Genomic DNA, 27,021 nt, shown 5'->3' with positions numbered 1-27,021 from the left:
GCCGGCTGGACTCGCCCTCTGGCTGATACGCCAGCCTGGCGCATCCTCGCCAGCAGCCACATCAACACAGCTGCCTCTTTAAGCTGAAAGCCGATTATCGCTGATCTCGGTAGTGAATCCTTTTTACCGTCTGTTCACAGGAACTGTTTTTGATTTATTTTGTATACGAGAAGCGAATATATTTTTGAAAGATTTCAAAAGAATATATATATATATTGTTATTGGCCTTTTTTGGACAGCTTTGGGTATCCAAGCGTCTTACAGCTTGCGTTCACATATCAACTTTCGCCAGCCTTTCCGTTTGTACTTGCATTATCTTTTCTTAGACAGATTCAGTTTTTCTTACTTTTTATTTATCTCGTCCAAGTCTGGGAATCATGGGCTCATGCGCAACAGTGTGAGAAACATACCTGCAAAATGCAGAAAAGTGTGCGGTGTAATGAGGGGCACGCACTTTACCTCTCACTGATCGCTCGTAGAGAGGGAATCAAACGTGGCTACCTGAGTAAGAAGACAACCGAAAATAGTCGTTGGAATGAAAAATACTTTGCTCTTCATCAAAACGTACTGTTTTACTTTGAGAATGAGCAGAGCACGCGGCCAACGGGGATTTATCTGTTAGAAGGTTGCACGTGTGAGCGCATGCCCGCGCCGAAAGCACCATCATCTGGTAGAGACAGTTCGGATAAACTGCAGGTATGTCTCCTCATTACGTTGTTACGTACGACGTTCAGAGATTAAAGAAGCAAATAAATTATTGTGTGCTTTCTGCTGAAATTGTGTGGCACCTGAAAGAGGAGAAAAGTAAGATTGGTTCGTGCATGTGTGTCTGTGTGTGTGTGTGTGTGTGTGTGTGTGTGTGAGGGCGCCTTAGTGCTAAATGCCACCGATATCCATTACAGTCAGTTAGGTAAGCCAACCATACATCTTGCCAAGGCCATTTCCACACAGCCTTTCTATGCTTGTGCAGTGTCTGTTGTGTAACCGCACACGTGCCGGTTACCCTCTCTCGCGACACATCTCGGGTTGATCGCCAGAATCTCCCTGACAAACCTCCCAACTCTGGAGCGCGTTCTCAGGCACTGCCCGAGGTCATTTCCTTCCCTCGTTACTTAAGCGCGAAAACCCACTATTATTGATAGAGCAAGTATTGTGTTTTTACATTTAACTTCGGTCCTAACCTCAGATTGCGGAGCGGCCATCTGTTTAACAGTGCGTGCACAGAATGTAAGCGGCACGAGCTCATCCACCATGTAGGTGAACTGAACAGAGAGGAAGTCCAACCTTGTACTGCTTTGATTCATATTTCTGTAATAATTACCAGATAATTGACAATGCTTGTGACAGTGGTAGCTTAGTGGTTAAGGTGCATGACTAGGTTGCTGGTTCAAGTGCCGCTACTGTTGGGCCCTTGAGCAAGACCCGTAACCCTCAATTACTCACGGTGTACTCAGTCATAATTGTAAGTTGCTTTGGATTTTTAAAAAAGCATCAGCTAAATGCTGTGAATGTTCTGCTGTGACCCCAGTCAGTTTAAGCACTATGGGTTTGGGCTTTAGTGCGTAATAAATGATTTAGTTGCTTTGTACAATTCAAACTTTTCTTCAATATAAAAGCTGTTTTTCTTGTTTCTTATCCTTCAGTAGAAGTTTTAATCATTCTGCTTGTCACCCCGTCATGGCTTGGCTCTGTATATATGAAAAATTAATGAATGTAAAACCATATCATAAATTTAAAATACAGTTACGTTTAACCCTGCTTAGCAACGTTCCCTCAGGGAGCTGTTACTGTTTCTTTAGCAGACGGTTTGCCATTTAAGAAACACGGAGCCTCAGATTCAGAAGACTGACAGCAGTCTGAAAGCCCACAAAAAGCCCACAAAGCGTAACTGAGGCAGCCCTTGTGATGTACAAAGCACCCTGCATATTCGTAGCTTATTGAAAGAGGCGTTATAAGATACATTATGTTGTCCATCACAATACAGCCATTGGCGTAGAAGAGAAAAATCAGACTGTATTGGAAGTATGTTACAATTATTTTATATCAAAATCCATGCGTTATATTAAGCTTAGAAATTTTATGGACAATATACAGTAATTACATGCTTATATGTTAAAAGACACACCAGTTCTAGCTATTAGTTAACCAGACAATCCACCTCTTTGACTGGACCTGACAAAGACTCATGCAAATGAGCTATACTTGATAGAACTACCGACAGGCAAATGACTTAGGTTACCATGGACTTAGGTTACCATGGAAATCAGGTTTGATATTATGCTGAAGTGCCACTGTATTATTATGCTCTGAGCACTTGCCACAAAATGTTATGTAAGAAAGCCCACCACCGCCAAATCAGTGGACTCTGGCCACAGATGCTAAACTACATCTTTTTGCCGAGAGCAGCACTAGATTATATTATAGCTCTGGTCTAGAAGCAAAGACCTCTGGAAGCACAGCACCACTGCGCTGTGTTCCAGTTTAAAGTCTGTCTGTCTATTGTCCTGCTGTCCTACTAAGAATAGATGGCCTCCTGATAGCATGTTGCCCCAGGACACTGCTGTTAAAAAGTTACACTGTGTCTGTAAGAAAATAGAGAGAGACATTTTATTAAAATACATCTTCCCCCCCCCCCCCTCAGAGTAAACTGATTACAGTCCTAATGGATATTGAGTCATTTCGATGAATTTGGTTCACAGGTGGATGAAGGATAGAGAGGTGATGTGTTGGTGGACGTGAGACGGCCTGTGATACGTGTGTGTGTGTGTGTGTGGCTCCATTGTTATCTCACAGCATAAACAAGGTCTAACACTGGCTGTTACATGAGTGCACGTGCATACACACACACGCACACACACACTCACTCACTCACTGGCAGACTTGCCATGCACTGAGAGAACGAACAAGCCCTTAAGCCTACATCCTGTAATGTGCACACACACAATCTCAGTCTGCTGCATCAGTACACTTTAGGACATTGTACATAGCACTTTACCCCAGAATCCTCCAAACCACAAGCCTGTAGTTCATACTTACCTGTGTTTTTATTTGAGAATCCTTAAAATCCAATTTGAAGAAAAATGTTTAAAAAAAGAAAATTTTATATATATATATATATATATATATATATATATATATATATATATATATAGATAGATAGATAGATAGATAGATAGATAGATAGATAGATAGATAGATATATGACCAACAGCATGACCAATGTTTCCATTAATGTCCCAACCACCAAACGCGCAGGCATCATAGAATGTCACCTGCTGCGCGTGATTAATGGTCGTTTCTTTGTGCGTCCTCCCCGAAGCATTGTTTCCTGGTCGTCTTCGGCCACGATGGCCAGAAACCTCTGGAGCTGCGAACCAACGACGACGAGGACTGCGCTGAGTGGGTGGAGGCCATTCAGAGGGCCAGGTACAGCACTTAAGTGGACGCGTGCAGCCATTTCAGTGGGCTTTTCTGACAAAGAGGCAGCTTATTTAAGTTATAGTGGCTGAGTTCACGAGTATTCCTTGTTGTCCCAGCGGACAACACTAACACGCCACTAATCCTCACTAACACACAAAATCAGACGGTATTTTATGCTGACTCTTCTTATTTTGGCTTTCCTTGCAGAAGAATATGAAAGATCATCACACTGACCTGTTTTAAAATACTCCGTTTTTAGGAGGGTTTATAGATACAGTTCAAATGCAGAGCCAGAGAACAGTTGGACTCATTTGCTGATCCACCCAAATCATTGTGTTTTCCCCCACATACTCTGTGTGTAGCGCTGAACTCTCGGTGCCCTACTGATGCCCTGTGACGCCAGTGTGTAAACATTACATAACAGTGTTGAGGGTGGCACACACAATTCAGTACTTGGGCAATGAGCAGCAGTATACACATTATATACTTATGTATTGTTTTTGTTGTTTTTTCCCTTTCAGGAGTAGTGAAATGAGATAACACATAGAAAAATCTATACATAGATGGAGCTATATTTATTTACTAGACCATTGTGCCCACTAAGTGTCTGGCCCTTATAATAAAAAACAAAACCAAAAAAAAAAACAGTTTTAAGTTACATGTTAGCTGAGTATTAAAGGATAATAAATAAATACTAATTTGCATAACTGCTCTTTTGAAGTCTGGGTCACCACAGTGTTGTTAATATTCTACAAGGGATATTGAACTCACAGTCTATTACGCAATCGAGTATTTTAAATGGTGGCCTCACAGTTTCACAATGAAAATGAAGTTTGAAGTATTATTTTCACTCTCCTTCTCCTTCTCCGCGTGACCATCCGTTCTTCCTTTCCGGCTCGCCACGCTGTTGCCAGCTACTCCACCCTCGTTGTCGAGCGGGAGGTGCTCATGCAGAAATACATCCACCTGGCGCAGATCCTGGAGACAGAGAAGGTGGCATCCAGTCAGCTTCGCACACAACTGGAGGATCAGCACACGGAGATCGAGAGGCTGAAGGGCGAGGTCAGGAGCTGAAACGGTCTCCTGCGCAGGCCGAGCAGCTATGTTCGTATCCTCAGTGGATGTTCCCAAATAAAAGACCTTTTAGCAGCACATGCACTGCTCGTATGCAAATCACTTTTTAGGCCTGTCTATGTTTTTGTTTATCACAGATTGCTGTCATGAACAAAGCCAAGGAGAAGATGTTACCTTCTCAGTCTAGTCGAGAAGAAAAAGAAAACCCTGATATCGTGAAAATCAAAAAGGTAAATCTTCTGAATTGAAAGGTGGAATTTTATGTCTGCACTACAGACCATCTAGGACCTATTTTTTCAGACATATTTTTGTTTGAGGAACCTTGTGTATTACCTTTACCACCAATAAAACTACTAAACTAGTTTTGCGCTCTTTTTCAATTTAGGGGATAGTTCTGTGTTAGTGAAAGTTCATAATGAAGAACATTTATGTATCTTCCACCAAGCCACACAATACTAGAAGTACCTTTATACTTTTTATTCATGGCTAATATAAATGAATCCAGCCAGCATCATCGCGTTAGTGTGTTAGCATTGTTCAATCAGCCCACGTCCTTTTAATGATCCGTGTGCGCGGATCTGCCTTGTGTTTCTAGGTGCAAAGCTTCATGCGTGGCTGGCTTTGTCGAAGGAAATGGAAGCTCATGGTCCAGGACTACATCTGCTCTCCCCACGCAGAGAGCATGAGGACGAGGAACCGGATTGTCTTCAGCATGGTGGAGGCGGAAGCGGAGTACGTGCTCCAGCTGTCTGTCCTGGTCAACTGTTTCCTGCGTCCACTCCGCATGGCCGCCAGCTCAAAGAAGCCTCCCGTCAGCCACGATGATGTCAGCAGCATTTTCCTAAACAGGTGTGGCTGTTGCACATAAATGCTGCTTTAAAGGAAGCCTGATATTATCATAGCACCATAGGCTTCATATTGCACATAAATGCTGTTTTAAAGGAAGCCTGATATTATCATAGCACCATAAGCTTCATATTGCACATAAATGCTGTTTTAAAGGAAGCCTGATATTATCATAGCACCATAGGCTTCATATTGCACATAAATGCTGTTTTAAAGGAAGCCTGATATTATCATAGCACCATAGGCTTCATATTGCACATAAATGCTGTTTTAAAGGAAGCCTGATATTATCATAGCACCATAGGCTTCATATTGTACATAAATGCTGTTTTAAAGGAAGCCTGATATTATCATAGCACCATAGGCTTCATATTGTACATAATTGCTGTTTTAAAGGAAGCCTGATATTATCATAGCACCATAGGCTTCATATTGCACATAAATGCTGTTTTAAAGGAAGCCTGATATTATCATAGCACCATAGGCTTCATATTGCACATAAATGCTGTTTTAAAGGAAGCCTGATATTATCATAGCACCATAGGCTTCATATTGCACATAAATGCTGTTTTAAAGGAAGCCTGATATTATCATAGCACCATAGGCTTCATATTGCACATAAATGCTGTTTTAAAGGAAGCCTGATATTATCATAGCACCATAGGCTTCATATTGCACATAAATGCTGTTTTAAAGGAAGCCTGATATTATCATAGCACCATAGGCTTCATATTGCACATAAATGCTGTTTTAAAGGAAGCCTGATATTATCATAGCACCATAGGCTTCATATTGTACATAAATGCTGTTTTAAAGGAAGCCTGATATTATCATAGCACCATAGGCTTCATATTGCACATAAATGCTGTTTTAAAGGAAGCCTGATATTATCATAGCACCATAGGCTTCATATTGCACATAAATGCTGTTTTAAAGGAAGCCTGATATTATCATAGCACCATAGGCTTCATATTGTACATAAATGCTGTTTTAAAGGAAGCCTGATATTATCATAGCACCATAGGCTTCATATTGTACATAAATGCTGTTTTAAAGGAAGCCTGATATTATCATAGCACCATAGGCTTCATATTGCACATAAATGCTGTTTTAAAGGAAGCCTGATATTATCATAGCACCATAGGCTTCATATTGCACATAAATGCTGTTTTAAAGGAAGCCTGATATTATCATAGCACCATAGGCTTCATATTGCACATAAATGCTGTTTTAAAGGAAGCCTGATATTATCATAGCACCATAGGCTTCATATTGCACATAAATGCTGTTTTAAAGGAAGCCTGATATTATCATAGCACCATAGGCTTCATATTGCACATAAATGCTGTTTTAAAGGAAGCCTGATATTATCATAGCACCATAGGCTTCATATTGTACATAAATGCTGTTTTAAAGGAAGCCTGGTATTATCATAGCACCATAGGCTTCATATTGCACATAAATGCTGTTTTAAAGGAAGCCTGATATTATCATAGCACCATAGGCTTCATATTGCACATAAATGCTGTTTTAAAGGAAGCCTGATATTATCATAGCACCATAGGCTTCATATTGCACATAAATGCTGTTTTAAAGGAAGCCTGATATTATCATAGCACCATAGGCTTCATATTGCACATAAATGCTGTTTTAAAGGAAGCCTGATATTATCATAGCACCATAGGCTTCATATTGCACATAAATGCTGTTTTAAAGGAAGCCTGATATTATCATAGCACCATAGGCTTCATATTGCACATAAATGCTGTTTTAAAGGAAGCCTGATATTATCATAGCACCATAGGCTTCATATTGCACATAAATGCTGTTTTAAAGGAAGCCTGATATTATCATAGCACCATAGGCTTCATATTGCACATAAATGCTGTTTTAAAGGAAGCCTGATATTATCATAGCACCATAGGCTTCATATTGCACATAAATGCTGTTTTAAAGGAAGCCTGATATTATCATAGCACCATAGGCTTCATATTGCACATAAATGCTGTTTTAAAGGAAGCCTGATATTATCATAGCACCATAGGCTTCATATTGCACATAAATCCTGTTTTAAAGGAAGCCTGATATTATCATAGCACCATAGGCTTCATATTGCACATAAATGCTGTTTTAAAGGAAGCCTGATATTATCATAGCACCATAGGCTTCATATTGTACATAAATGCTGTTTTAAAGGAAGCCTGATATTATCATAGCACCATAGGCTTCATATTGTACATAAATGCTGTTTTAAAGGAAGCCTGATATTATCATAGCACCATAGGCTTCATATTGCACATAAATGCTGTTTTAAAGGAAGCCTGATATTATCATAGCACCATAGGCTTCATATTGCACATAAATGCTGTTTTAAAGGAAGCCTGATATTATCATAGCACCATAAGCTTCATATTGCACATAAATGCTGTTTTAAAGGAAGCCTGATATTATCATAGCACCATAGGCTTCATATTGTACATAAATGCTGTTTTAAAGGAAGCCTGATATTATCATAGCACCATAGGCTTCATATTGTACATAAATGCTGTTTTAAAGGAAGCCTGATATTATCATAGCACCATAGGCTTCATATTGCACATAAATGCTGTTTTAAAGGAAGCCTGATATTATCATAGCACCATAAGCTTCATATTGCACATAAATGCTGTTTTAAAGGAAGCCTGATATTATCATAGCACCATAGGCTTCATATTGCACATAAATGCTGTTTTAAAGGAAGCCTGATATTATCATAGCACCATAAGCTTCATATTGCACATAAATGCTGTTTTAAAGGAAGCCTGATATTATCATAGCACCATAGGCTTCATATTGTACATAAATGCTGTTTTAAAGGAAGCCTGATATTATCATAGCACCATAGGCTTCATATTGTACATAAATGCTGTTTTAAAGGAAGCCTGATATTATCATAGCACCATAGGCTTCATATTGCACATAAATGCTGTTTTAAAGGAAGCCTGATATTATCATAGCACCATAAGCTTCATATTGCACATAAATGCTGTTTTAAAGGAAGCCTGATATTATCATAGCACCATAGGCTTCATATTGTACATAAATGCTGTTTTAAAGGAAGCCTGATATTATCATAGCACCATAGGCTTCATATTGTACATAAATGCTGTTTTAAAGGAAGCCTGATATTATCATAGCACCATAGGCTTCATATTGCACATAAATGCTGTTTTAAAGGAAGCCTGATATTATCATAGCACCATAAGCTTCATATTGCACATAAATGCTGTTTTAAAGGAAGCCTGATATTATCATAGCACCATAGGCTTCATATTGCACATAAATGCTGTTTTAAAGGAAGCCTGGCATTATCATAGCACAGTACGCTCAACCTTACCTTCATTTATCAGAGATCAGTGTTAGAAGTGCTGTGTGTGCGCTAATCATGCTGAACTGCTGACTCAACGGTTTTCTCTTCATTACAGTGAGACTATAATGTTTCTTCATGAGATATTTCACCAAGGTTTAAAAGCAAGAATTGCCAGTTGGCCAACATTAGTTTTAGGTGAGTGCCTTTCACTATAATGTTCTGTTGCAGCCAAAGACAAAGTGATATACCACTTTAAAATCAAATGTGCTTATTGTAAACATATACAGTTCTGTTTGCAGTCACATTCATTGTTCAAACATGAATGTGACCTATGATGAAATGTGTGTAACTCATGCATAAACATGTCCCGCTCATCCTGTTGCAGCTGACCTCTTCGACATCCTGCTGCCCATGCTGAACATCTACCAGGAGTTTGTGCGGAACCACCAGTACAGCCTGCAGGTTCTGGCTAACTGCAAGCAGAACCGGGACTTCGACAAGTTACTGAAGCAGTACGAGTCCAAAGTTGCCTGTGAGGAGCAGATGTTGGAGACATTTCTCACCTACCCCATGTTTCAGGTGTTCATCAGAACCCCTCACAACTCCTCAGCCTGTTGGAGCAGTTTGTAAACTAAAGATATGCGTAGTGTCAAGCAAAACGTTTGTTTTCATAAATGTGCATGTTTTCTTTGGTTTAGCCAATTGAAGTGCTAATTCTGTTCCAGATTCCCCGATATATTATCACACTCCATGAGCTACTAGCCCATACGCCTCATGAACATGTCGAGCGTAAGAGTCTGGAATTTGCCAAGTCGAAGCTGGAGGAGTTGTCCAAGTATGTACTGTCTTATTGAGGGCTGATATTTGACTCATGTTAAACAGAAAAATTCTGCTAAATAGAGATAAAATTAAAATCTTGGTTAGTGTAACTCATTCTCAAAGGTACCATATGCCAAAGAGCGGTTGTAATGTCTTCCTTTAGGCCCAACTACGATGCTTTAAATTGCAAGCAAGCCATTTGAAATCTAGGGGCTGACCAGACTTCACTTCTATATTACATGTTGTTTACTAGAGTAATTCCAGTTGAATTGAACCTTAAAAATACCGATGTTTTCCGTATAGGTTGATATACGTAGTTGTAATTTTTTATCCTACACCATGTGGGTTTGATTGACAACTTTTTAGAATGATGCATGACGAAGTGAGTGACACGGAGAACATCCGTAAGAACCTGGCTATTGAGCGGATGATCGTGGAAGGCTGTGACGTTCTCCTGGATACCAACCAGACCTTCGTACGTCAAGGTGAGCGCTGGATGGGGGGGGCGTATGAAGTAATCATCACTGTCCCAATGCCTCCCTCACTGAGCTAGCCCTGCCGGTTCCTCATGCCACAGTCAACAGCTCTGTCTGCTTGGCTCGCCCTCTCTCTCAGCAGGCACTCTGCTCCAGGTGCCGTCGGCGGAGAAAGGCAAGCTGGGTAAAGTGCGGCTGGGCTCGCTGTCGTTGCGCAAGGAGGCTGAGCGTCAGTGTTTCCTCTTCACCAAACACCTCCTCATCTGCACTCGCACATCTGGTGGCAAGCTGCACTTGCTCAAGGTGAGTCACATAGCCGCACCGCCAGAGGTACACCGTGTGGCCCCTTGCGACCCCGGGTGACTCCGGGCGACCCCGTATATTGCTCTTGTCTGGCCTATAGAGGAACCCATGCAGCTTGTCATTGGTTTCATATAGAACAATGTTTCTCAATCCCAGTCCTCCCTGTCCACAGGGACTCCATGATCTTAGCAGCCAACATGCTCAGACCAGCAGTCAAGAGCACTGAATCCTGGTTTAGTAGTGCTGGATGCTGGAATACAGCATGAATGCAGACCATTTGCAAACAGGAGGACCAGACTGGCAAACACTGTTCTTGAATCTCAAAAGATGACACAAGGGGTTTACAGCATCTGCCCTGAACTGTACTGACATTACTGTATACTGCTATCCTCTGTCATAATGGATACGTCTCATTAATGCATACTTTGTATTGTACAACTTCTTGCTTATGATTTATAGCAAGGAGGCACACTGTCGCTGATAGAATGCACTCTCGTGGAAGAGCTAGATCTCAGTGATGAGGACTGTAAGTACTGTCTCACTGCAGACTTCACCATGTTATGTGCTGAGGATGTTGAAGAGACCAAGCTTCCAACGAAGTGATTGGTCATAGAAATGTCAGAAGTCACACAGTCACTGAAAAATGTAACTTTAAAGGTGTTTTTTGAAGACTCCAACCATAGAGCAGAGTTCAGGACTGAAGTGAGGTCACATAATTGTCCCATAATTGTTTCTATCTACCGACCTCTGCATTATATCACACTTCCACTCCACCACCCTTCTACCCCAACACCAACCCACAGTTCCTGGCTTAGAGGACCAGTGCATTTACCATTCTACCCTTACACAGAACACAGAATTGGAAACTGCAAACGTTTTTGTTAAGTGAGTTTGTATCTTATAATGGTGTGTATTGTACTATCAGTGAGTACTTCAGCTTTTTTTCAGTTTCCTCATTATGTACCGTTATGCACTATTGATGACATGAAAACCATATTTTACTAATATTTTTTGTGATATGAGAAAAAAAACTGGCATCCTAAAAACTGGCATCTTAAAAACAGACATACTTTGAAATTGTAATGCTTTGCACTTCTTTCAATATTCAATGTAAGCATCTCAAGAAGAGTCACTGTAGAATATTTCTAAATAAACCCTTGGTCATCAGAATAAGCGACTGGGTATTTTGGTCCTTAAGATAACGCTGCAGGTCAGGGCTTTAGCCATCTGGAGTTTAAGGTGGTGGTCGAGCCGGTGAACGCTCCTTCCTTCTCCGTGGTCCTCCTGGCTCCATCTCGCCAGGAGAAAGAAGTCTGGACCAGCGACATTAGCCAGGTAGGCCCCATTCTGTATGACTTTTGTTTCCTCTGGAAAATGCAGAGAAATGCAGCCTAAAGCCTCGAGAATAGCAATACTGGCAATAACTGTGCTGAAGCTGTTGTTGGGTGGTTGTTTTTCTGTAATTCTCCAGATTCATAATGCAGTGGGACTGGTATACAGATTAACACACAGATGCGCACACACATAAGATAGCACATGGAGAGCCTGGTTAAACTTAGCAGCAGGGCCAGAAGCAGGTGTGTCACTGGAGTATTGTGTGTTTTGCGGTGCAGGCAAGCTTGAGGCTCTGGGGGGTTGGAGCTGCTTGTTTTGTTGTAGGCCTGAGGGTGTTTCCAGACCCCCGCCTTCGTTCCACCTGCTCTGTCCCCACTGAACCAAACACTCTGTGGTTTTTTGAGCTTGATCAGCCATGTTGTCTCATGCTATAGTGTGTAGCAACTTTTCAGAGAGAAAATGGAGGGGCATTTAGTCTGGTAAGTCACGTTTAGGGACCTGTTGGCACACTTTACTTTTTGAAGCCGGACCCAGATAATCTCCTCTTAAAGAAAGGTCAGTGGGAGGTCGATCTATCTCAGTATGAGTTTCATTCCACCCTGTCACATATGCACCTAACAGACTGCATATTTGACATTTTAGTTTTAAACTGTGATTATCTAGATAGGAATTCTAAAAGGTTTTGTAGATAAACTTTATGTTTGTTAATAAAGACAGTTATAATTGTTTACATGGAGGGTGTTAGTCACAGTTATATGAGTGAGAGAGGAAGTGAAAATATAAACAAATATAAACCCTTTTTGTTTCCGTGTTGTATACACAGTGTATCGACAATATCCGCTGTAACGGGCTGATCACCAGTGTGTTTGAAGAGAACTCTAAAGTCACTCTGCCGTACATGCTCAAGTAAGCAATAGCAGTTCATTAGACACACAGTTAACATGGCATGAAGGAAAGGTAATGGGGAATCGGTTTCCATGATCAGGGTTAATCAGTGGTCGCTTTTTGCACACCTTATCTCATTAAAGTTGATCTGCCAAAGCGTATTGCACTGTTACTCTAAAACCAAACTGCAAAACACTGCAGGTCAGACGCCCGTCTGCAGAAGGACGACGTGGACATCTGTTTCAGCAAGACGCTGAACTCCTGCAAGGTGCCACAGATCCGCTACGCCAGCGTGGAGCGTCTGCTGGAGCGCCTCACCGACCTGCGCTTCCTCTCCATCGACTTCCTCAACACCTTCCTGCACACCTACCGCATCTTTACCACAGCAACCGTTGTCATGGACAAGCTGGCCGACATCTACAAGAAGCCCTTCACCTCCATCCCTGTCAGGTCAGGCATCATGGGAGGAAAGTGCTTAGACAGAGTGTGTGCATTTAAATGCTATGTCAACAGCAAACTTCAGGTTTGCAGCTAGGCACCTGTTTATTGTGTTACCATGGTAATGGTAATTTTTGCTGGCTATTGACTTATAGTACCTGTTGTGGTCTGCAGCACACACAGATGGGTTGCTTTTTCATTTTCACTTCTTTATCTGTCATCAATGGCCTTGACTTGCCATTAACACCTAAATAGAGGTCAAACCCACTATTCTTCGTTACCACAGAAATTGACTTTGAAATCGCATCTTATGCTTCATTAAAATGTATACTCTCCACTCATCTGTGAATTATGCACAATTTAGAAGGACAGCACAAACTATGGGATTAACTTTCATACTGCTGAAACGTAATTAGAGAATATGACATGCTAAAATGGCAGCTAATCCCATGGCCAGATTAACCATACAGGATATTGGCTGCAGCCCAGGGCCACACAAGCAAAAGAGGTCTTTGTATCAATAGGTGAAAAAGAAGACAAGTACAGGCACGTTTTTGGCATTTCTTTTGTATTCTTGCCATCACTTGAGACAGAAGTCTATTAAGTTCATTTATTATTAGGTTCTATTTATTGTTTAGCATTTCATCAGATAAGACAGCAAAATGTATTAAATGATGGCACCTCTTACAGGAAAGTTTAGAGTCATGTCCACAAAGTGAAAACTGCAGCAAGAGAATCAAGTAGGAGCTAATAATATATAATAATATATATAATATATAAAAGTAAATTAACCATGTGTGTCAGAGGTGATCCAGCAACTGTCATTTTTCGCAGTCATGTGCCATAATCCTGTTCAATTGTGTGGCTTTTCTTTTTTTTGTTTTTTTTTGTTTTTGTGTTGCATTGCAATTAGTGTAGGCATACTGTCATTACTATTGTTTCATACTGGCCCATTCATTATGCTGTCGTTTATACACTGACGTACATGACGTAAGAGTCATGGTCATAGCAGCATGTAGATTGATTATAAAGTGGAGTTACCTCAGGATGGCTTGGAAACACCCACACCTGCAGAAGCTGTGAGGTATTGATGAGGCTGGACACTGGCCAGCATGCTCATGGCAAGGCGACGTGAATTATCGGGTGTTTGAACAAGGATGGTGTTTGCTAGACAGATGAGACATTCAGATTCAGAAGTTGTGTAGGCATTGAACATTCCTTGGTCCACAGTGCCATGTGTGTACAGGAATATATCATAGAAGACATTATGACCCACAGTGGACAGCACAGTGTCTGCCAACGGGTGCTTAATGATCATGACTAGTAGCTAGAATCGTCTGTGCTAACAGAAAAGCCACTCTGGCAGAAATCACATCTACAATCAATGCAGGATGCTTTACGTGCATCTGCCACAGGTCAGGACAGCTTTCTTTAGCTTCCATGAGATATTGGTGCAGAAAACCCACCGGAGTGGTTCTTAACACCACTATGTGGGACACAGTGTCTCTCCTGGGCTCATGTGATTGCTAACTGGTCCCTAGAGGACTGGCAACATGTGGCGGGGACTGTTGAGTCACAATACCATTTGTTTGGGGCTGATGGCAGGGTTTGTGTGTGGCACAGGCCCCATGAAGCCATGAACCCAGTTGTTGAGGCACCGTGCAGGCTGGTGGTGATTCCATATTGGTGTGGGTGTGTTCTCATGGATTGGGTCCACTGGTACACCTACACGTTTCATTGACCAGTGCCTGTTACATTTTACTGCTTAGTGATAATGGTCCCCCACAATGATGGGATATTCCAGCAGGATAGTGCGCCATGCCGTTGGTCCCATGTTGTTCAGAATTGGTTGGAGGAGCATTCTGGAATGTTTCGATGAATGGTGTATCCTGCGCGTGCGTCTGACATGAGCACTATCAAGCATTTACGGGATGTGGTGGAGAAATCCATTTGCACCCGAAATCCTGCACCTACAAATGCCATGGAGCTGTGGGTGGAGTTGTGGGCTGTGGGTGGCTTAACATCCCTCTAGATGCCGTCCATCCACTTGTGGAATCGATGCCACATCGAGTTTGCTGAACTTCTCCAGGCTACAGGGGGACAGGGTCCTACAGGATAGTAGTTCCTCTCCCACTTTTGGCATGTCAGTGTATATTGGGTATATAAAATCTTTAGTTTATGAGGGTCTCAAATTTTTCATAGTTTAGGGCCACAAAAGGGCAGAATTCATGTGTGAGTAATCTGATGTGTAACCAGCTAGCTTACTTTAGCTGGCACATTAGCCAAAATCATTAGTTTGTAATTGATATATACATAGTTAATATGAAAATATAGAAGTATTTTCTCACATTTGTGTTTCTATGTGTTCTGTCTTTTTCAGCAAATTTAATAAGTCATCTGGGTTCTTGTAATTGGGTCTATATTATTTCTGCAGTGTGAACATACTGATCTTATTATTTCTGCAGTGTGAACATACTAATCACTCACTCATACAAAAATGAATTATTATAGTATAGAAGTACACAATTCCAGAGTCCGTGTATACGAACACCCTATAGTTCAATTTATGTTTTAGTCTGTGTTTGTACCAAAAATTAAGATTAAAAAGTGTAAAGCTTGTTCACACCACAATCAGAAGACATGACCAGACATACCTTAATTGCTGTCTACGTAGTCAAATGTACTAATGTTACAGTTCTGTAAACCATACCAGGAGTGTGAGTTTGTTTGGAGTGTATTGGTAGTGTGGGCAGTGCAGTTGCCGCTAATGCACACTGCCCCCTCCCTCCCCTCTCCTTGCCTCATTCTCACTGTCAGTCTCAGGGTTCAGTACCAATCATCTGACCGTTTGTCCATCTCGTCAGTCTGTCCAGACTTCAGCCTGAAGATCACAAGGCCCACCCTGGACCAGTCCAAGTAAACGCATCTGTCTGTCTCTCCCTCGCCTTTGGTCTGTCCTCCTACAGTGCCCTTTGGGTACTGTGGCTAAGGGTCACTAACTTTTATAGCACAACTGTTGGGATGGGACATACATCACACTCCATCGCAGCACAGCCAGAACACCCACTACGAATGCTGAATTCACAGAGGCTTCTAGGAAATATGAGTCAGAAGGCAGATTTGAATGTGCATTATGTAGTGCATAGTCTGTCCTCTCTCTCCCTCCATCTCTCTTTCTTTCACCCCTCCTCCCATCTCGTCCCTCAGGTCCCTCGAGCTCTTCTTTGCAAGCAGCCAGGGCCCCTGGGGCTGCGAGCAGCTGAACAACAAGTCCCCTCGCCTTTCGCGCAAGTTCTCGTCAGCCCCGCCCCTCTGTGTAGCCTCCCTCACCGCCTCGCCAGTGCACTCACGCAAGCTATCGCTCAGTTCCCCGGTGGGCGGGGTCAGGGCCGGCACTCTGGACTCTTCCCCGCCTCCCACCTGCCCCAGGGCCCCTCTGAACCTGAGCTGGGGCCCGAGCTCACCTGAGTTGGGCCCCCCCATGCCGGAGGAGGCAGGCGAGCTGCCTCGCGTCGACGCCTTCTGTGGGAAGGTTCGGAGAAGCATACGACGGGGTGAGTCTTGCTTGTGTGTGTATACACCTTCAACTGTATGAGTTCAGCACTGCCAACACGTTTGAAATGTAATCATCAAAAAGGAATGTTTACATATTATTACTATATGAGTTACTATAATAAATGTAAATATTATGACATAATAATGTGATTAATGTGAGATAAATTATGGCACTATTAATATACAGTTTTCGTCATTATAGCATTATAAACCAGCACATGAAAAAACCAATATGGCGTTCAGTGTCTGATTAGAAATACATTTGACTAGACAGTATTTACATCTGAATCTATAACCATGTTGGAATTATGGCTTCATACACAGTCAGGGGGGCAGAAGTAACTGAAGAGTTTGTTGTTTTTCAAAAGGTCTTGTGTCACTGCATCACTGGTTCACGCAAACGAGAGCTAATAAAAGGTCCATGATGACAAGCCCATGTTACATCTGCATCTGGTCTCTGTGCCAGTAAAACAGGAAAAAAGAAATGACAAAATTGTTAGGGGTGTCAAAATGAGGTGTTTGGTAAGTGCCAATGACCTTAGCTGGAGTCGACAACGTGGCTGACCCTGGAGGACCACTGTAGTGGCCAAAGAGTAATTTAAGTCTTAAAGGGAAAATGTTGAAAAGATTAAGAATACCAATCAGCATGTAGGAATAGACATGTCAGATCTGTTCTAGAGAGAATATTATTGCACAGATTACCACAGAAGGGTTTACCACAGAAGGGTTACCAATACCAAGCCTCCTGAAAACAAAAAGTACAAAGACAAAGAGTAGTTGAATGATAGGAAATAAGAAAACAAAAATCAGAATAAAAGAACAGAAGTCTGCATCAGTCCCGAAGGCTGCGCCAACTCTTTTTGAAAATGCGCATGTCACAGAGCATTTGACCGTCAGCCGTCCACTGACGCTGCTGTATGGTCCCTTAACTTCTCCCTTACTTTTAGTTCCTACACTGGTTCATTTAGGAGATCCGTGTTTGTCGTGTTTTCTAGACTGGATGTTCTTCTCAGCTTTCTTCACATTCAGACATCTATCGACCAACATTTTTTTAACACCTACTATCACAACATGTGCAAATATTAATTTCTGTAAAAGCTTGCTCGCTCACTCACCTCTGGTCTCACAATTATTCTCACACCATCAGTTCCGCTCAAGATAAGAACCTGCTCTTATTTTGCAATCTGCTTTATTGATCTCAGCTTCATTCACACACACCCTACACAACACTTCTCTTGTGCGATCCAACACCCGGCAGGTCCCCCCCCCCCTTGACTATAATGAAAAATTAGTCCCAAGAGCGCCTCCTATAGTAAAAATATCAACACTTTGGGCCCCACAGTGACATGGTGGCATGGTCATGTATAGACAGTAGTGAACCAACTCTCTTGTCTTCTGGCTTTGTCACTCCCATGACCTGTCCTGCACTGAGCAAGCATTTCACTCAATGAAGACAAGACTCAAGGCAAACATGACTACAGTTGGGCATTTGAGCCCTGCCTGGGTAGTTGGGTCAGCTTTAGGTCAGCAGAGGTGTTCTTCCAGCATCGATGGGACATGCAGTCACCCACGCATGCAAAGAACATGTGTTCACTGATGGCTTCTTCTCCTCTGCAGAGAGAGCATGTGAAGGGGCTTTCCGTCATTCTGATCTCATTCATAACAAAAAACTGAGGACAGTGGTGGTGTACAACTAATTTATTTATGTTCTTCATCTTTAGAGTGGTCATCAGAGTGATTAGCGTGACTTTCTGAGGTTCCTGCCATGTTCTGGTTGAATAAGCAAGTTATTCCCAGAGTTTTCACGTCAAACGTATTGTGTACATAGCCTGTCCAATTTAATAGCACATATTAACCAAAGAACACACATATGTTAGTTGCACACTGACAGGTTTATTTCTGCATTAGCAGGTTCAGTGGGAGAAGCATTCCTTCATGCATCACATGAGGGTCATGCGTAATAAAAATTGTGCCATTTGCTCTGCTGCCACCAAGGGGTCAAGTGTATGAGATGTCATGTTTTATTCAAGGTTCTAGAACATTCTACCTACTGCAACTGCATTCTGAACCTTTCCTTACTTTAAGGTCGCTTGACTGTTACATAAATGTCACAACCTGCAGAGTAGTCTGCCAGTGTCAATTGTGTAACAGTCAACATTACCCCTTAATAAGTCCAGGTTTTTTTTTTTCCCTTAATAAGTCCAGAGCCATCAGACCTCTACAACTTGTCCAGAAGGCAGCAGCATGACTGGTCTTCAATCTTTCGAAGTTCACACACATCACTCTGCTGCTGCACTCCCTTCATTGGCTTCTAGTAGCTGCATGCATCAGATTTAAAACCTTGATGTTTGCCTACAGAGCCAAAAATGGACAAACCCCCGATCTGTACCTCGAGTACTTCGAACCTCAAGTACGGCTTGGCTTGAAACACCAAGACAAGCATGGAGACTATGCACTGTCCTGGCTCCTAAATGGTGGAACAAACTTCTGCAGGCTGTCCGGACAGCAGAGTATCTTGCAGAAGACCCATCTATTTGTGGAATATTTAAATGACCACTGATTCTGCTCCTATGTTGACTAACTGAAACTCTAGTACTTATTGTTTATTACACTGATGTTGTATGAGATATATATGTTTTGCACTTCTAGGCATCAGCAGTGATCCCTGTATTTCTACAGTGTTCTAGTTCATTGGTATATTGGACTGGCTAGGACACATTCTATGAGTAAATGACAAAGCACTTTTGTAAGTTGTTCTGGATAACAGTTTCTGCTAAATGCCGTAAATGTAAATTGCTTGCCAGCTGTCTTAGAGTCTGCATCACTGGATAAGTTCATTCCGGAGATGACCACTCCTACTGAGGCGGGTGACCTGTCCCCGTGCCGCTCACCCTCCACTCCCCATCACCTCCTTCACAGACAGCCTGGGGGTATGGGAATAAAGTTATGCTTCAATATTTATGATGTCAGGAATTTTGTTTTAACAGTACAATATTATTATATGTGTGTAAAGCCTCACATAACACTTCTGTAGGCTTCATACACTAACTTTTGTTTAGTGAAGCCACACCACCCTCAAACTCAACACTGTCAAACCCCACCGTGCTTCCGTGACTGATGCCGACCCCTCGCCTCACTGATGTCTGATAGGTCCATCGGCGGAAGGCTCGCGCTGCGCCATGTCTCCAGCCTCAGCTTTCGCCATCGCCACGGCAGCAGCCGGTCACACCGGCCTGCAAGGTCAGCCAGTGCCACCACACGCCGGCAGCTACGCCTGCCTCCAGCTCACCCTAAAGCTGCTCTGATGCTCGCTCTCAACAGGCTTCACCAGCACGGAGAAGTCGCATGACAAGGAGTTCCTCATCCGCAGAGCTGCCACCAACAGGGTGCTGAACGTCCTGCGTCACTGGGTTTCCAAGCACGCACAGGTCTGAGACCTCAGCCCCCTCCTCACACATGCTGCAGGATTCACCTTCGTTACCACACGAGGGATTTATGTTGTTATAAGCTGAGGCAGTGAAGCAGCACTCTACGTTTTCTATGATACAGAATGAACGGCAATGTTTTTATTATTCACGGTAAAGTCTGAATGCAAGAACAATCTACAATATGAGGAGATAAATATGGCATATGATTTTAATGGTTTGTATATTGTATGTTTTTGATGGTCGTGGTATCAAAACATATCAACATGGACCTTTGTTAGTTGCACTTGAAAATGAGGAATCTGAATATAAACATTGTGTAGATATACTATACATAGTCTGGCTTTAAGGCCAGGACATATTTTTTTCATTTCCGACTGCATAAAATTCTCATAATGGCGCGCTCGTGCCCTACTGTGAGTCCGTAGGGTCAGTGGTCCCACACGCACACACTGTGGCCCCTGATACCCTGACCCTGCTCTTGAACCCAGCACCATGCGTCTGTAATGATGGCATGACACCATGTGTCCCAGGGCATGACGCTGTTCACAGCAGTACCTGGGTGTGTCAGGTCTGAGCAAGCACATGGCATGCTGGGAGTTTTTTACAAAGTGCCTGATGGAAGTAGCTTTTTCATCTTCTTCCAGACACCATTCTTCCTGTGTTAAGCCTGTGCATGCTGTGTCAAGGTGACAGCTTATTTATCGAGAATATATTGATTCAGTTCCATCAATATAGTGTTATCTTATTCCAGTCCATGTTATTGTCTATGGTCTAATATGTGTGTGTGTGTGTGTGTGTGTGTGTGTGTGTGTGTGTGTGTGTGTGTGTGTGTGTGTGTGTGTGTATGTATGTGTGTGTGTATGTATGTGTGTGTGTGTGTATGTGTGTGTGTGTGTGTGTGTGTGTGTGTGTGTGTGTGTGTGTGTGTGTGTGTGTGTGTGTGTGTGTGTGTGTGTGTGTGCGTGTGTGCGCATGCGTGCATGTGTATGTGCGTGTTCTACAGGACTTTGATACGAACCGTGAACTGAAGTCTGGGGTGATCACCCTGCTGGAGGAGGTGTTACGGGATCCTGACCTGCTGTCTCAGGAAAGAAAAGCCACAGCAAACATACTAAGGTTGGGCCTTTGCATTCGCCTCATCAGTTCATATACAGAATACGGAGCAAATGAGCATCTGAACTACTGTTCTGCTATGTTTTACGTCTTATCTGAGTGGCATCTTACCTGAATGACATCTTAGCAGTATTGACTGCCACAGCTGCTCCAGGGCAAGGAGAGCCTAACATACTCCCATTAATACAACACAGCGGATACCTGCCTAACACACGTGTGTCTAGTGTAGCTCTTTTTGTCTCTTCTCTGCTTCAGTGCCCTTTCCCAGGAAGAGCCAGAAGACTCCCAGCTCAAGATCCAAGACATTCTCCAACTGGTGAGCACTGCTTCTAGACATCAGAGGACGTGTTCTGCGCTCTGCCTACAAAGCGAGTGCCTCGCATGAGGTGTAGCCACTCTGTTTATTTGATTTGTCCTTGAATTGCGAAGCAGAAAGGTTGTCTGCTGCTTTGCGTCTTCTTGGTAACCTGAGCTGCAGTGCATCAGAGCTAAATCCCCCTTCCCAACGTCAGTTTTTGCCTTAGCCCGGTCAGACAATTATTTCTGATGACTAAGCTGATTAGCTAGACATGCTAGCTCTAGTAAGGGGTTTAATACTTTAAGCTGTATAACAGGTGTGCAATTTAGAATACCATAATTAGTACAGATAATTAAGGATAAGCCTTCACAGGTGCATTTAATGTATACGAAGATCGTCTCCCTGTTGTCGTGTGTGTGTGCGTGTGTGTGTGTGTGTGTGTGTGTGTGTGTGTGTGTGTGTGTGTGTGTGTGTGTGTGTGTGTGTGTGATACCAGGCTGAATACCCCAGAGCAGAGTGTTTTGAGTCTCTCTCTGCCATGGAGCTAGCGGAGCAGATCACTCTGCTGGACCATGTGGTGTTCAAGAGCATTCCATATGAGTGAGTTCTCCTCCCTGCCCTTCTGTATAGGCTGCTATAGACATGAACCCAAGTAACTGAATAACCGTATCATTTCTGTACTCTTGCTCAAGACAACAGAGCTGGATACTGAGAGGAAATGTTGTGTTTTACATGTTACTCTTGTACTGATTGAGATATGGAAGCTTCCTTAATGACCAAAACAATGTGTTTGTTTGATAAAGTTTACTTACGTATGTATTTTAATTCAAAGTAACTCGCTCCTAAACAAACTTTAAAAACATGTTGCTCTCAACAGGGAGTTTCTTGGTCAAGGTTGGATGAAAGTAAACAAAAATGAGAAGACTCCATATATCATGAAGACAAGCCAGCACTTCAATGATGTGAGTGTGCAATTCATTTAAAAACAAAAACAAAACAGACACACAACAGCCACCTTCTAGCCGCTGAAGTCTCATTGTCTCTCTCTCCTGCTACATCTCTATCCTTATTTCTCTGTCTGTCTCTCTCTCCTGCTACCTCTCTATCCTTATTTCTCTGTCTGTCTCTCTCTCCTGCTACCTCTCTATCCTTATTTCTCTGTCTGTCTCTCTCTCCTGCTACCTCTCTATCCTTATTTCTCTGTCTGTCTGTCTCTCCTGGCCTCTGCTTGTCTTCAGATGAGTAATCTGGTAGCATCTCAGATCATGACGCATGCGGACGCTAACTCCAGGGCCAGCTCCATTGAGAAATGGCTGGCTGTGGCCGATATCTGTCGCTGCCTGAACAACTTCAATGGCGTGTTAGAGATTATGTCCGCTCTCAACCGCAGCGCCATCTACAGGCTGAAAAAGACTTGGGCCAAGGTCTGCAAGCAGGTGGGGGCATCTTCAGTTAAGCCACATTTCAGTTGTTTGCTTGTGTATCTGAAACTGCCCGGTTGTGCTCGGGTCATGCTGGGTCACAGACTCTAAGTTTAAAATGTTTCCTGTCAGACCAAAGCCCTTATGGACAGGCTGCAGAAGATTGTGTCATCTGAAGGGAGATTTAAAAACTTAAGGGAAACCCTTAAAAAGTAAGTTTGTAATTTTTTAAGAACTGTTATTCAATAAATAACTATAAATAAATGACCTATATGATTTTATCCACCCACAGTTGCAATCCTCCATGTGTACCCTATCTTGGCCTGTACCTCACAGACTTGGCATTTATAGAAGAAGGTACACCCAACTTTACAGAGGAGGGCCTTGTCAACTTCTCCAAAATGAGAATGGTAGGCCTAAACCTTGTTCTTACTGGTCCACAGCTCGACCGTATAAGCCCATTCGTTTTAAGGTTGGTTGAGGCCTCATCTTTTTTGCACTGCGTAAGGTTACGAATGCTTTATTCTGCAGATTTCTCACATCATACGAGAGATTCGGCAGTTTCAGCAGGCCCCCTACAGGATAGAACATCAACCCAAGGTATCTCAGTTTGATAAAACATCAACCCAAAGTATCTCAGTTTGCAGATTTTCCTCTGAGCTTCCAGAGTTTAGAGCTCTGGTTCCTCTTACTCACAAAAAGTATTGCTATGGATCTGTGCTATCTCATTTGGCTAATTATCCATCTTGGATAATGGTGAATATTGATTGATACACCAGATTACAATTACTTAACTACACTTTACTAGATTACTACAGGTACTTTTTAGCAGGAATAAACATTTGAACCTGTAACATAAAATCTGTGGCTAAGATCTGGGTCTTCTCATGACTAGGATTCTGATGACCCTTTAGAAATTAATAATCTGTCTCCTTTCTGCCAAGGTGACACAATTTTTACTAGACAAAAGCCTTGTAATGGATGAGGACACTTTGTACGAGCTATCTTTAAAGATCGAACCGAGACTTCCACCTGCCAACTGACAGCTGCAATGGAATTCTCCTGCTTCCATTCTGGCCAATAGTATGTGAAGTATGAAGATTTTGCTCTTAAATCATTGCCAGTGAAAACTTTTAAGAAGCTTTAAGATGCGTGTGGGCATGAGCTTGGCAGTACTGGGGGCCCAGGCACATGGAGTTCAGCAGAGACAAGAATCCTGGTTCCAGGTCCAACATGTGGACTGAAGTATCCAGGACCTAGGGGAGGACCACATTTATACAGGGTTCAGGGACGTCATAAAAACAGCTTCTCTCTGCTTTGTTAAAAGGTACAGTTTATATAACAGTACAGATACAGATACAACTATTTAAGATTCGTCTTATGACTAACATTACATACGTTTGGAAAATTAGTAATATTTCACTACTCAGGTCATAATGTGCCTTTGAATACATATCTGAATACATAATAGATGTTTCAGTTCATAGTTCATAGTGAGAGACAAGTTTAGGATTTTATGATCTTCAAAATACATGGCACCAACAATAGTACATCACAAGAATGTCAGTAAAACGCAATAACTTTGGGAACTGAGGCGAGACAAGCCTTTAAGAGGAGAGTTCCAGATCCACATTGTTGGAGAAGCATTATTTTCTTCTGTTTTAAATGTCTATCAAGTGTTCAGTATGGTGTCCAACAGTCCCATGAATGTGATACCTACTGGAGAATACTGAAACAGAAATTTTAAGTTTAGTTTTATACCCTGCTAACCACCTTTATTGTCTATGAATATATGTTGATTCATACTTGTGATTATACTATACATTAAAAATGTTACATGAATGTGTATTTTTTATTGCAATCATCTGTTTACTTCAAATTTTAAAATTTTGTCCATGTTGTCTTCAAGGCATGTATTTATGTAAATGCATTCTCACCTCGTGCTCAGAAATAATAAATTATAATAAGTGAGATATTTTTAATTTGCTGTTACAAAAGCTCTTCCTGTGAAGAGACGTGACCAGGAAGTAGGGTGCTGTGTCTCTGTAACTAAGAACGTTTTATTAACAACAAAACAAGAATGAACCAAAACAAAACACACTAGACCAAACCAGTATAGCAAACAGCGTAACACTGCAAACACTGGCGACATATGTACATAATGTGTGGAACACACGTGGACAAACGCAGACTAACATACAAGCACTTAAATATACATGCTAATGATGAGTGTACATTCCATTTAAGGACAATTTGGAACTCTCCAAACCCTACAGGACTTCCACAGTTATTTTATGCTCCTTAGTTCAGATGACTCATATCGGTCAGGTATAGTAAGACCATTCAAACATTTCCAGGTGTTTTCATCTCTGGAAATTAGGTGGAGGGGTCCGTGCTGTGATACTTCCTAGTTATTAAAACAAATGTAGCATATGCACCTTTGTCCAAGGGCACGTGGAAATGTTTGAATGGTCTTACTATACCTGACTGATATAAGTCATCTGAACTAAAGGTGCATAAAATAACTGGAAGTCCTTTAGTGTTTCGAGAGATCCAGAACCCCAAAATGTCCTTCAAAGTGTTTATGGGTAAGATGATTTATTTGTTTTTCTCTGTATGTGAAATGTCTTTTTCTTTATGTATAAATGTCTGTGCAAGAAAATATGTTCTTATTATGTTTCTGGGTTTTTTTTGTTGTTGTTGTTGTTGTTTTAAATTAGATTAACAATCTAAAAGCATCTCCAAAACTTGAGAACAGTGGTGTAGGTTGTGTGTAAAGGGGGTTTTTTTTCAGCAAATTTTTTATTTTAACATAACATAGTCATATTACCATGAAATAATTTATTAAAATATTCTAGCTAAATAACTGATAAAATGAATTTGTTACTCTAACAAAGCAAGCTGATAGATTGACTGGGTCATTTCTCCCTTTTTGGCCAGTAATCCACTGGCTGGTGTCTCCTGACCACTTGAGAAGTTAGATATTCCAACTCCATAGTTTACTGAGGGACGGTTACACAAGAGAAATCAGCAACGGAGACAGGCTGAGGAGACCCCATGGGCTGGCTGTCAAGGTGAGGGGCTCCATACTGTAAAACAGAAGAGGCTCATTAGCTAGATGACACTCATAACATTTAGTTAGTTTAGTTAGGATTGGCTATCAGATCAGGATTTGATCCAGTGGGATGCTTGTAGAGTTGCTCTTCTCACTGACAAGTGTGTCCACTTGGAGAACACTGGAGCTAGATGTCATAACTGTCTCCACAGATACTCTTCTTACTCTCTCATCTAAAATTAAGATTATAGAATTTTATCAGGTCTGTGTATATTCAGACTCTTTATTGTAACTTTTGATAGCTTAACTTAGTATTGATAAATAAGAGATTTAATGTTACTAGTCACTTTGAAGAACTTTAAAATGAAAAGTCAAAGTTAATTGGCATGCTATGATCTTTCAAGTTCAATGTTCAAAAGGCTTTTATTGTCATTTCAGCTATATACAAGTACACAGCAAAAACGAAACAATGTTCCTCCCGGACCATGGTGCAACATAAAACAAAACAAGTGCAACACTCTACACAAATGGAAACAATACAATACAGTGCTATAATATCATACAATAAATAAATACAGGACAGGACCAATACACAATGAACAGACAATGCATTTATTTTGACCAGTACACTACTGTGAATATGTAAAGTGGGTTGTGCATAGGAGTCAGTGACATGCTATACTGAACATAGCAGTCACTGGTAGCAGCCAGAACAGTGCAGAGTACAGTGCTGATATAGTACACTACTCTAGTAACAAGTAGGAATGATGTACAAGAATGCAAAAGGAGTGCATATATGTGTGTGTGAAGTTTGACTTGAGCAACTAGTCCAATACAAAAACTGTGTGTGTGTGTGTGTGTGTGTGTGTGTGTGTGTGTGTGTGTGTGTGTGTGTGTGTGTGTGTGTGTGTGTGTGTGTGTGTGTGTCCTTACCAAAAACATTTTTAAGGCCATTAGGATTTCAATGTAAAGACTAATCACTAGAACTGGGACCAGCAACAGACCTTAAAACAGGATACAGTACTGACCAACTACCTGTTCAAATCAGCCTGGTAGGGGTCTTTTCTGAATCACTCTGAATGAATCATGCTGAGTCATGAATCCTGCTGAATTTCATGCTGAGTCATGAATCCTGCTGAATTTCATGCTGAGTCGTTGTCCCTTGACCCTCCCATCATCCTGGTCATGGCTCGTTATGTTAGGCAG

The 27,021-nt window shown here is 41.9% G+C and overlaps 1 protein-coding gene across 4 annotated transcripts; it reads left to right on the top strand.

Moving 5' to 3' along the window:
• On the top strand, positions 1-25,536 carry rasgrf2a (Ras protein-specific guanine nucleotide-releasing factor 2a). 4 transcript variants are annotated; one of them, XM_027021260.2, is made up of 28 exons: positions 1-696; positions 3,320-3,426; positions 4,335-4,482; positions 4,632-4,724; positions 5,090-5,343; positions 8,805-8,884; positions 9,075-9,268; positions 9,415-9,524; positions 9,875-9,993; positions 10,127-10,287; positions 10,747-10,813; positions 11,486-11,622; positions 12,446-12,528; positions 12,709-12,957; positions 15,763-15,861; positions 16,153-16,499; positions 19,305-19,430; positions 19,651-19,740; positions 19,822-19,928; positions 20,932-21,044; positions 21,297-21,357; positions 21,836-21,939; positions 22,217-22,301; positions 22,578-22,775; positions 22,893-22,972; positions 23,053-23,170; positions 23,292-23,360; positions 23,705-25,536. In XM_027021260.2, exons 1-28 carry the CDS (start codon positions 418-420, stop codon positions 23,801-23,803), a joined length of 3,777 nt encoding a protein of 1,258 aa, XP_026877061.2. In that variant the 5' UTR covers positions 1-417; the 3' UTR covers positions 23,804-25,536. The 4 variants fall into 4 exon arrangements, with proteins under 4 accessions (XP_026877061.2, XP_026877051.2, XP_026877073.2 ...); XM_027021250.2 differs by having other exon boundaries at positions 10,124-10,287; XM_027021272.2 differs by lacking the exon at positions 15,763-15,861.
• Positions 25,537-27,021: the final 1,485 nt, after the last annotated feature.

The sequence above is a fragment of the Electrophorus electricus genome, chromosome 17 (assembly GCF_013358815.1).
Source record: "Electrophorus electricus isolate fEleEle1 chromosome 17, fEleEle1.pri, whole genome shotgun sequence".
Classification (NCBI taxonomy): Eukaryota; Metazoa; Chordata; class Actinopteri; order Gymnotiformes; family Gymnotidae; genus Electrophorus; species Electrophorus electricus.
The sequence above is the reverse complement of the archived record's forward strand: the minus strand, read 5'-3'. Positions and strand labels throughout refer to the sequence as shown.

Excerpts from the sequence above, each read along its gene's own strand:
- rasgrf2a (XM_027021250.2), top strand. The coding sequence starts at position 418 with ATGCAGAAAAGTGTGCGGTGTAATGAGGGGCACGCACTTTACCTCTCA. Across the intron at positions 21,358-21,835 it reads TCCAAGACATTCTCCAACTG|GCTGAATACCCCAGAGCAGA; the intron begins GTGAGCACTGCT and ends GTGTGATACCAG. Across the intron at positions 22,973-23,052 it reads TTAAGGGAAACCCTTAAAAA|TTGCAATCCTCCATGTGTAC; the intron begins GTAAGTTTGTAA and ends ATCCACCCACAG.